General features: G+C 31.6%; 5 protein-coding genes across 5 annotated transcripts; 3 read left to right on the top strand and 2 right to left on the bottom strand.

The window, feature by feature from the left end:
* The first annotated feature begins 2,346 nt into the window (after window positions 1-2,346).
* Chro.60207 (nuclear cap-binding protein) lies at window positions 2,347-2,988 on the top strand. Its single annotated transcript, XM_661289.1, has 1 exon — window positions 2,347-2,988. The coding sequence occupies one exon, from the start codon at window positions 2,347-2,349 to the stop codon at window positions 2,986-2,988; it is 642 nt and encodes a 213-aa protein (XP_666381.1).
* Window positions 2,989-3,012: 24 nt separating this feature from the next.
* Window positions 3,013-4,773, bottom strand: Chro.60208 (hypothetical protein). Its single annotated transcript, XM_661288.1, has 1 exon — window positions 3,013-4,773. The coding sequence occupies one exon, from the start codon at window positions 4,771-4,773 to the stop codon at window positions 3,013-3,015; it is 1,761 nt and encodes a 586-aa protein (XP_666380.1).
* Window positions 4,774-5,125: 352 nt separating this feature from the next.
* On the top strand, window positions 5,126-5,959 carry Chro.60209 (hypothetical protein). Its single annotated transcript, XM_661287.1, has 1 exon — window positions 5,126-5,959. One exon carries the CDS (start codon window positions 5,126-5,128, stop codon window positions 5,957-5,959), a length of 834 nt encoding a protein of 277 aa, XP_666379.1.
* An 82-nt stretch (window positions 5,960-6,041) lies between these two features.
* Chro.60210 (zf-CCCH zinc finger protein) lies at window positions 6,042-6,578 on the top strand. The annotated part of the gene is made up of 1 exon (XM_661286.1): window positions 6,042-6,578. The coding sequence occupies one exon, from the start codon at window positions 6,042-6,044 to the stop codon at window positions 6,576-6,578; it is 537 nt and encodes a 178-aa protein (XP_666378.1).
* An 87-nt stretch (window positions 6,579-6,665) lies between these two features.
* On the bottom strand, window positions 6,666-11,693 carry Chro.60211 (phosphatidylinositol kinase-like protein). The annotated part of the gene is made up of 1 exon (XM_661285.1): window positions 6,666-11,693. One exon carries the CDS (start codon window positions 11,691-11,693, stop codon window positions 6,666-6,668), a length of 5,028 nt encoding a protein of 1,675 aa, XP_666377.1.
* Between the last annotated feature and the right edge of the window lie 174 nt (window positions 11,694-11,867).

Genomic DNA, 11,867 nt, shown 5'->3' with positions numbered 1-11,867 from the left:
CATTTTCTAGTTTTACTGCTTTATCTAGCTTTTCTGTAAATTTGTTTCTGATTAAATCAATTTCGTGTTCATATTCAATTCTCTTCCTTTCAAAACCATCATGTTGATCTAACATTTGATTAATTAACCGTTTTTCTCTTTCTTGCTGTATTTTACAAATTTCTTGAATTTTTTGATTATTTTCTTCCTCTTTTTTCCTAAGTTTCCCATCCATATAATCATTTAACTGTATAATTTCATTATCTCTGGCATCTAATAATCTTCTGATATGACTTTCAAATGAACCAAATTTACGCTTCAACTCTTCATTTATTCTGATTTGTTCTTTCTCATCAATGATCTTTTCTTCCAGTTTCTCTTTTAATGTTTCTATTTCTTCCGCTTGTTTTTTACATTTATGAAGAATTTCAATATACTTGTCATTTTCCTTCTTAATAATATGTTCATACTCTAATTTTTGTTCTTCTAAAGCCTTATCAATATCAGTCATTCTATATGAGCTGTCTTCTAATGCGGAAAGTAAGATAGACTCTCTGTGCTCTAATGATTTCATATTTTGTCTAACAGTATCAACTTCATCTTTTAAATTTTTCATTATTTTTTCTTGGTTTGTTTTTTCTTCTGTAGAAATTTCCAATTGGGCTTTTAATAACATTAAATGATCTTGCAATACATTATTTAGCTCATATCCTCTTTTAAGCTCCTCCAGTGATATTTTATTTTCATCGTTACATGACTTGATGTTTTCTAATAATTTTTCAATTTCTTTATTTGCATTTTCCTTTGTCTCTAATAAATGAAGCTTTTCGTCCGTAACCTGGTTTACTACCAGGTTTAACTTATGTATTTTTTCTTCTAATTGACCTATCTTATCGTTAAGTTCAGCTTTTTCTGCTAATAGTTTGTTCTTTTCTGTTTGCAATTGAATTAAAGCAATTTCCGAATTATTAAGATTAGATATATTTCTTTCATTCTGGATTTTCATAGCTTCTATCTCCATTATGTAGTTATGTATTGTTCCGTCAACTTTCCCATCTTGAATATTACTCAGTAGTTTTTTCATACTATCTTTATATTTCTCCTTACTTCTTTTTGCATTTATAAGATCTTTTTGTAATAAATCAACTTTTTGAGATAATTTTATTATTTCGAAATTACTTTTCTGTATCTGTTCTCTTAAAATAGCAGCAAAATTATCTTTTCCCATGACCATTTTTTTTAATTTAGATATTGATATGGTTAATTTACGAATCAGTTCATTAATAATAGAGGTATTTTCGTAGTAATTATTAACATAATCATTTTTTCCGTTGATTTTTTGATCTGCCACAGTATTGTATTCATTAATTGATGGGTTAATTGAAGAACCCGACGATTTACTATAACTAATTGATTCGTCACTATCTTGAAAACTCTCTTTTGAAACATTCGCTCTAATTATGCCATTACTATCATTTAAAAAGTGTTTAGCAAAACCTTTGTTATTATTTCCAGTATCAAACATTGGAGAGGTTAAGTTAATTGCGGTACTGTTATTTGTATTATATGAATCTGACATTTGAATTGAAAGTTGCTCTAAGTCATTACTTACTGATCGAAATATCGATTCAAATTCACTTGAACTATCATGATCAATCTTGTTTAATCTTGTTTTAAAGTTATTATCTTCTATTTCAATGGACTTACTCTCTTCAGATGAATATGAACTACTATCTGATAAGTTTTCAGAATGATCTATTTTTCCCAATACTTCATTTTGAAAATTTATCTTGTTTTTGCGTGGATTAACTTCGCGTTTAACATTGAGTTTGTCATTTGGAAACTTTGCAGAAACAAGAAGCTTTTTACCTTCATTGGTGTTCATAATTAATGATTCACTGAATCTTGGAGGTATTCCAAACGCTTTTGATATATTATTATTATTTCCATGTAACTTAATTTCTTGTGATTTTTGAGTTTTTTTATTTAGTCTTCTCTCAAGTGGTGTCACCATTAAATAAAGTGATTACAATATACATTAATTTCTTTAATATTATAGTGATTTAACTTATACAATCAATTTAATAGTTTTAGCTAGTGATTTGCTTAGTTTAAAATAAACGTGTGTTTCTACCAACTTTGCACACAATATACAATTTAAAAGTGATTATAAATAATCTTCCTTCATATAAAAAATTAAATTTTAATTTATACAATTATATTTCAATTAATTAAGATTAGGATCTCAAAATTTCATTTGAAAATTTCGCCTCATGACTTTTATTATGTAAACTGCAGTTATGTGGTAACTAGATACCGCCATAATATTAGTTTATTAATAAATTAATATTTTAAACACGGACAGAAATGTCATATTTATTTCATGCAATTGGTCATGAATATTCTTATTTTGACAAAAAGAATTATTCCAAAGACGATTGGATAGCTAAAATTAGCAAATCTACAACTGTTTATGTTGGAAATCTTTCATTCTTTACGACGGAAGAGATAATTGGTGAAGTATTTGGTTTATGTGGGCCAATAAAAGCTATTTATTTGGGTTTGAACCATCAAACAATGCAGCCTTGCGGCTTCTGTTTTGTCCAGTATTATAATCATGCTGACGCTTTAACTGCCGTAACATTCCTAAATCGTTCATATTGTGATGGCAGAGAAATACGTGTAGATTGGGATTCTGGAGAAGATATTTCTGGAAGTAGAAGGTATGGACGCGGAAATTCAGGATTTCAATGGCGTGATGAGCTAAGAAATCAGATAGATCCCGACCGTCAACTCGATGGAGTTGATACAAATAGTCACTCTAAGAGTTATAAATTTTCTCACGGAAGCAATTCGAGCTTTCAGAGAAGACATCTGGGAGGAAGAGGAAGGAATAGTCGTGGCACATTTAATATTTCACACTATAATAGACAAATTAAACATAAACATCAAGCATTTGATCAATTAAAGAATACCAACGGATTTCATGATAACTATCCTGATTATTAATAAATTTTTTACTAGATTGTTATTTTACACTAAATCTACCGGTTCTATTTCATCCATTCTCTCTCCATTCCTAATCAACAGTGTTTTTTTTTTTTTATCAGGGGATTCTACTCTCAATTTATAAATTGAATTTCTTTTTAAGTTACACACTGTATCTACTTTGCATCTCGGGCAATATGGATTTAAGTAGCCATTTATGCTATATATACGTTCATTGCATGATTTGCATAACCAAGATTCTTTTATTGCATTTTGGTTGAATATTATGGATTCAGGATGTTCATCTTTACAAATGAGATTTGCATTACCCTCTGTCCAAATACCGCATTTCTTACATCTTACTGCATTGCAAATTTTGACTGAATTGATATTTCTTTTAAGCTCAGTCGTTTTATCTGCCTCTTCTAACTCCAATAGTTTTTTTCTAAGTTGATTAGATTCAAATTTTTTAATTGTGTTATCACAAGATGTATTTAGTGACACAACTTGGTCAATCTTAGAAAAAATAGCATTTAAGTTTGAGTTTTGTTTTCCACTATTCTGTTTCACACCTGTTAAACTTCCCAACAATAAATTTCTTTCTTTATTCTCGCCCTTTGAAATTTTATCTTCGAAAGATGAGATTTTTTTATACATATCTTTCCAGTTTACATCTAAACGGGCTTCTGGAACTCGAAAATTTTCATTTTTTTCGGGTATTTCGATTTTGATCCTTGGCCAGTATCCTTTACTATTACAGAGCCTATGTCTAACTCTTAAGGCAAATATTGCAGTCTCAATTTCCATGGTTTTTAATTCTAGATTTGAAATGGAGTAAATAATTCCACTTTTTATTATGACATCAAGGGATGTACTAAACGTATCGAAGTTTGACAGATATCTCAGGATGCTTAGTACTTCGCTATTATTATTTTCTTTAATTGCTTTATTTAACTTGTCATTAAGATTAAAAATTTCGCGTTTACTCGACGTATCTTCATCAAGATCAGTCCAAACGCGTTCTAATTCACTAGTATTAGGATGCTCAATTCCATTAAGGTTGGTTTTTACTAACCTTCTAAATTTCATCTTATTTTCTTTCGAAATATGTTTCAACGAATCTGTTTTTATACTTTCTATTTCTCCATCGCATAAAGGCTTATTATCATTTTGCAAGGCTGAAGGATATACTAATCGATTTTCACTTGATTTTTTTTTTAGATTTTCTATTGTCTTGGAAGAAATATGATGTTTACATAATTGCCCTTGATAGTTGGAATCGATAGGATTTGTGCATAATGTTCCATTCTTATTTACCCCTTTACAAATAGAGAATCCATTAACTTTACCTACTTTGATAATTTGACTTAATTTTGAAATGCTTAAATAACTTTTAAAATTGTTCCCATCAGAAGTAATTATTGATGGGTTAATGATTAGATATAAATATCCAATCAATTCATTTTGAAATTGTTCGAATACTTCTCCGAAGAGATATAACCTACATTTGCTGCCTTTTAGATCAGTGATATTCCATATAGTATATCTTTTATTAATTTCATCATTCGAGTGATTTAAATCATCTGAAATTGAATAAAACACGATAAATACGTAGCTAAAGTTAGAATTATCTTTAGAAGTTGTACTGATTTGATCTAATCCAGATAACTTTAACAAACTCCCATTTTCAATCAACTTTTTCAACCTAACTTTTGGAATTAAAATATTTTCTAGAAATAGAGATGAATTCTCCTCAAATATTCTAGTATTTTTTTTCAAATTTGTTTCAATTTCTTCCATAAACATTCAGAATTCGCACAAAAAAAAACATGTGGGGAGAATTAAATAAGTAAAGCTTATAAAGAATTGAGCTCATGAAAATTTATATTAATTTTTAAAATAAATAATAAATATAAATATTTAATTTAACTGATGCATTTTTCTTATTAGAATTGAAATAAAGAGCTGTCCACATAAATAACTTCCACACGTATAATATTTGGTAATGCCAATAAAAAAAAATATAAAGTGAGGAATAAAAAAATAATAATTTTGAATAGAATGTAAACATAGTTTTACGCAAGCATTTTTTTTTCATTTATGAGGAGATAAATTAAGAAGTCTAACAATTGTTATAATACAGCGAAGGCCATATAAAATGGATGAAGAATGTTTTAATGTACACTCTCCTGGAGTTTTTGAGGTTAGAAAGGCAGGAAAAAGTTTTAGGAAATCTGCTCCTGCTGTAGTTAGAGCGATACCAAGAGTAAATAAAAGATATGCTAAACCCCCTTTTTCTGTGGAACAATTGGAAAAAATATGTGCAGATTATATTCGTCCATATAGGCAGATTTATAGAAATGCTGTATTAACTTATACAGAGAGAAAAATAAAAAGTAAAAGGAAATGCGAGTTATTCAGAAAAGTCTTGTTGAACAGAGAAAATTTATATTTCAATAGTCTGAAAAAATGCGTAATTTTTGATACAGATTGGGCTAAAGAAAAACTTAAACAAGAAGAAAATAAAATAATATCATTGACAAATAATGAAACAAAATCTTTGATAGATGTATATTTATTGAGATCAGTTGCAAATGAAAAGACAAATAAACAAAGAGAGCTTTTAGTAAAGCTCAAACAATTTTGGTCTGAATATCCAGAAAAACTTAACAAAAAAATCGAGTTTGAAAGAAATAAAGTATTGGATATGATGAAATTAATTGGCGAGTCGAAGCTGAAGGGCGAACTAGTAATCGAAGCGACCCAGGATATTTCAATGAATTTATCTCGACCGAATACATTCACCAACAATGATAAGTTCTCTTTAGAACAACTAGAGCAAATTAGATTGATGGCTACAGGATACGAGGTCACAACAGGAAAATTTTCAGTAATGATTAATAATTTGACTCAAAGGATCGATCATATTCTAGGAGCAGAAAAAAGACTGAATAATGTTGCGAAAGCTTTAGTTTTGAACTCTGAAAAATAGATATCGTAAAGAAACACATTTTAGCGCCATTAAATTCGTTTTTTCTCCATGAAACGTTGAATTACCGTGAATCTTGATAAAAATGAGTGCGAGGTTAAGTATTGAAGATGTAATTGAGAGGATGGAAGACGAAAAACTTCGCTTGCTACAAAATCAGTCTGTTACGAGATATGACCCTAATGTTAGAGGCCGACATTCTGTTGTTTGTAGGCATTGGATTAGAAACATGTGTATGAAAGGGGATTTTTGCGATTTTTTGCACCAATATGATTATGAGAGAATGCCACCATGCTTTATATATCAAAAGTATGGCGTATGCGTGGATGAGGCATTGGGGAATTGTCCCTTCAAACACAAGGCAGATGACACACCACTTTGCGCGCAATATTTCCTCGGGTTTTGTAAATATGGGCCTAAGTGTAAAAGGCGTCATGAGCCAAAAGCAAGACACGAAATACCAGATTTCCTTCCAGACTCATTCCTATTATCTATAATACAGGACAAAAATTTAATACCTAAAATGGATCCAGAAACATCTTCCATTATCAAAGTATTAGATGACATTTGCAAAGAAAGCTATGCACAAGCTGTGTGCTCGGAAGTATCAAGTAATATTTAATAATCTCGCATTTACTATCTAATTTACTTAATTGATCATTTCTGATCACTTTTTAGGGAATTTTGATCTAATTTCTTCAAAAATCACTTATAGCCACGGCATCCATGTCGGCTTCATGGCAGAAAGGTTTTTAGGATCCGTAGAACATTCTATCAGCTCGAGTACACTCCTGTCAATGAGTTGATTGTTTTCATTGATTGGCCTAGGATTAGTTAATACTGCTATCTTCTCCATCATCCTGCGAACATTTCTATCTACTTTCTCCCTAATTTCAACGTTAGAAAGTAATCTTTGCTGCATTATCTGGGAAATTGTGTTTTGAGAATGTTCACTTGTTGTGTTGGGTGAGTTTATGACTGTTTGCGAACCATGATCAAAGTCCGATTCTACAGGAGGGTTATTTGGTTTTTGATACAAATTACAATTTTGAGGGATCTGTAAAGCTCTATGTACAGAAAATGCATGCAAATCGTCTCTAAGCAGAGAGCAGAGTAAATTTCTTACGTGAAACTCATATTTTTGTAGACAGTGAGCAAATGCGAGCATAGTGCCTGGAAGGATACCATTCTTACCGAAGGGACCCATTAAATGCTCCATATTTCTTGTTAATCTAAAGGGAACCTTTTCAGTTTTATCAATAAGCAGTGTGGATGAGACATAAGAGGATTTTAATTCTGACTGATAAACCTGGCCAGTATCCAACGAAATAAATAGTTTTCCGGGAGTAACATCATTTACACCCAGAATATATGAAAATATTGACAGTAAACCCAAGTGAGTAGTAAACTGTTTAGTGAATAAAAATGATTGGTCATGTGAGTTGAACTTTCTTAAAATACTTCTTTTAAAGATATCATCCGGGACCCAATTATCACACAGCTCAGTATAAATTTTTAGCATTTCCTTATCAAGCTGTGAATTATTTATATTATTCAACTTCCTGAGTGAGATATTGATAAGCTTTCTATGAAGTAATATCGGGAAGTCAAGGTCTTTTATTGGGCATGTACAGTTACTGCTATTCGCTTCCTCTTCAAAAAGTTCGGTAAAGCTCTTCTTATTTCCTGTATCTTCAATGATACGGCAACGTGGATGCAATGGTATACAAGGTTGTATTGCAAAAGAAATATTTCTGGATCTAGTTTCCTTATATTTATATAAAAGTGTATTTAGTGTAACTTGAAGATGAAGAATGCGTTCCTCAACCTTTTGTTGAAGCCCACTATATGGCTGAATTAAGAAGTGTATAGTACTTCCACTAGAAGTGATAAATCCTATTCTTTTCAGTGTGTATGATTGTCTTACAACCGTTTCAACTGTAGGCAATGATCTATGTAGGTATATAACTCCACCAATCGGATTATTACTATTTGTGTTTTCTAAAACAGCAAAATTTCTTAAGTAGAGACTTTCAGAGACAATTCTCAAATATTGTCCAGGAACTTCCAAACGAATATTGATTCTATGGAATAGATCGCAGAGAGTAGTTGAGAAATCCGATAACAGAGACTTTCCTCTGATATTTTCATTTGAATACCTTTCTGTACACTTAGTAAAGTGATCTTTCCACTTTTTGAGCTTTTCCAAGACATAGTCGAGTTTTAATTGTGAAACCCTTTCAATAGGAGGGTTTGCGCTATTACATAAATAAACATGAAAGTCATTTTTAAATTCGTTCCAATATTGTTTGATAATGTTCTTAGATCTTTCGAAAGATTTATTATTCAAGGATGAAGACTTACTCAATAACTGCTCGTACCTTCTAATGATATTGTGTTCCAAAAAGTGTGTTCCTATATTTGGGAAAATGTCGGATGTTTTTGTATCACTCAAATTCGAATCTTGAATAGTTATTGATTCATCATTAATAGGGGAGATTTCAATTGTCATTTGGAATAATGTACGTATTGCGCATAAGAGTTCATCAAGTGGGTCAGGTTTACAGTGTAATACTATGTCTTCAACCCAGTGTTCAAGAGCTAAAGTTAGTGCGCCGTGTCTAATTCTACAAGTATTCATCAGTGATTCAATTCTTTGCCATCCCAAAGAAATAAAACTCGGATAAATTCCAGAAGAAGGCGGAGGCGGAGGACCCTGGCTTGCATTTTCAGTTTCAGAATTAGAGGATAAATACCAATACATGTGAGCCATTTCTCTTTTTTCAAGATAGCTACTTCTAATATTGAAATAAATGCTTTGTGGGAATATTAACACAATCTTGTTTAAAATATGCAAAATAGCACTTCCTTCAATCCTATCTATTCCAGCTATCAATTGAGGAATCCATGGAAGCCAAACAGCGCAAGGTAAATGATCTGAATATTTTTTAAATGCTAATGAGAGATATTTTCCATCAGGAGAGTCATGAGGCAATAACCAAAGTACTCTTGAAAGTAAAATAGAGTATTTATCTGGCCTTAAATATATTCCCATTAAGTAAGAGATTACTGCATTAACTGCATAACTCATGTTTTGGTGTATATATAATAACCTATCAGTATATTGAGCCCAAGTGATCCATCCTCTTGCGAATAGTGGATATACCTTTAAGGAAGAAAGTAAATCTGCATTAACACGAACAACTGAAGTACCAATACCTGTAGCAGACGTATTATTTAAACCAGAGTGTCCTTGTTCTGAGTTTAATACACTGCTTCCTGTTACAGAGTTTGCATTATTTGGAATTTCGCCATCAATATAATAATTCGGATATAATTTATTTGAAATAATCCCCTTTAACCTCAGAAATTCTGCCCTGTATTCATCAAAATAAGGCTCCGGGCATTTTTGGAAATCAGTCATATTGAGGATATTTAGGCCAGTTCTTAATTGAGTAGTATCAGATAAGCAAAGCTTAACTTTTTCCAAAGTTGCGAGAAATGTTTCTGCCCTATATGCATCTCCTCCTGAAACCTGTAAATGATTTTGTAATCTCTGTAGCAATGCAACCGAGACCTCTGGTAAACGATGGGATTTCCTCGCAATTGATGCGAATTTTATCATTGTCCAGGGCATATCCTGCAAGTAACTTGGCCAAAGAGATTTTGCCTGAGAAGTTAAATGGTCTGACCTACTAATTAGATTCATAATGATAGAGAAAACAAAGTTTCTCCATACAAAAAGATCGTTCCATAATATCATACTGTCCCACTTATTAGGCAATCTATCTCTCCATACATTCAACATTCTAGCCTCAAAATAACCTGGCGTTGAGTTGCTTGTATTCTGAAGGTTTGAATGTGAGTTAATATTTCCATGGGAATTTGGATTCCCTGTATTAATTGATTGTGAGCTTTGAGCAAGATTATTTGCATTTGAGTGATGAATAATATAGTTTGAACCAAAATTTGCAGTATTCTGAACAATATTACCGTTTAAGGAGTGATTAATATTGCTGTTTGGACCATCTGGGTAAAGTTTTCTTTCTATATCTGATGAGAGTCTGAAGCCTTCTTGCAGTTCTATATATTGCTGGAAATTTAACAGTAGAGGAACATGACATGTAGTTACTACGCTTGGTAGCATAGCCCAAAAATTTAGCACAGTTCTATAGCCAATTGAACAGTGGCGTTCAAATTCAGCTAGTTTTGATCTCGAATTATTTTGAACTATACTTTGTGAAAACTGCTGACAGTAAGCACCATTATTTAAGTTTTGACTATTTGTTGAATTATTTACTCGATTCTGGTTACTTATATTAGTATTAGAGTTAGACAGTGATTCTTGAGTTCCTTTACTTTGCAAATTCCAATTGTTATTAATTCCTCCTAATAGCAAGTCATATAAAGAATGATATGCTTGACATAACTTTGTAATAGGGTTATGCAGAATATACTTGTTGACTAGTTTCTCCACTAAAACCCAATCTTGTAGTTTTGATGAGCATTCCAATTGAAGTTGAGGGTTTCTGCGCTCCTTAGCAAACTCGTTTAGGGTATTCCATTGATTTAGATGCTTTGCGCAAGCAACCCAACTATCTATCCAAATCATTGTTTCATTATTTAATAGTGATGAATCAGAGTTTTCAAAAATTCTTGCCCAATTTAGAATATTATGGTTAAAATCTGCATTACTATTAGTAGCTTTAGGACTTGAATTATATATTGCATCAAGGTTATTGTAAAATATTTCCTGTGCTTTACTCCACTCCGCCTGCTGCATTAGTGCTAATCCCATATGGGTTTCGAGACAATTGGAAAATGACCTTCTAATGCCAATTACAATGTCTTCTTCTTGTAATTCTCCATAAATTTGTGCCAATATCATCCAAGAACTATCAGGTCCATCATCTTGAACTAAGTTATTTTTTAAATCATGATTACAATTCACTTTAGAAATAAAGTTATTTTCTTTCTTATTAATGTTTGCTTGGGAGTTACTCATATTAATCTGGTTACTCAAATAGTTGGATGCAATATGCCAACATCTTAATTTCGTTGATAAATGCAAAAGCAAAGTTGCCGGTAAAATAGGTGGATTGTCACATGATAATAGGGAATCAAGTATAACATGCGGTATTGTCCATTCAGAAGGCATTGCTGAACTCACTCTATGATGTCTTTCTTTAGAAAGCAATTCAATAATATCAAGCGTTAATTCATTTCTTTGTTGGTACTCCAAGTTATTCCAAATCCACGGAAAAATAGTTTTCCAAAGAGAGATTGAAATAGATTCGCTTGTACTTGAGAAGAACAATAAAGAGTCGATTGCCAAACCTGGATTCCGCTTTAAGTTCCCAATAACATTATCTAATAAATCGAATTTCACTTGCCCAGCTACAAAATTATTATGCTGTGGTCTGTTAATTAACGAGGAATTAGATTGATCGCTGCTTGAGCCGTCTAGTATACAAATCAAAGATATATCACTACTAGTGCTCGCATTGTCATCTTCATAATTCTCTTTTAATTGTAAATTTTGTAGTTCCCACCATTCTAATTCTACTTCTGTTAAGTTAGTCTTAAAATCATTTATCTTAGATGATTGATAGCTTTCATTTGAGGATTTATCTAATTTATTAATAATTTGTTGCTCTATTGAGGGAAGAATAGATGGGAATGCTCCCATTTTATTGCTGACGATCGAACTTTTTTCACTAAAAGTCATTGTAGGCATTAGGAGTTCTAAAAATTGAGTTATATAGAATCTCTCTGCAAGCACATCAAAATTTGATGTTGTGAATAAATATCGAAGCCTCCCGAACAAATCTTTTGGTAGCTTTTCATTGAACCATTTTAGAAATCCAAGTTTTATTTTTGGATGAGGCGAAGCCAAACCTAAAAGTGCGCA

Source organism: Cryptosporidium hominis (genome assembly GCF_000006425.1).
Source record: "Cryptosporidium hominis TU502 chromosome 6 CHRO016082, whole genome shotgun sequence".
NCBI classification, from domain to species: Eukaryota; Apicomplexa; class Conoidasida; order Eucoccidiorida; family Cryptosporidiidae; genus Cryptosporidium; species Cryptosporidium hominis.
This window is presented reverse-complemented; position numbering and strand designations above follow the sequence as displayed.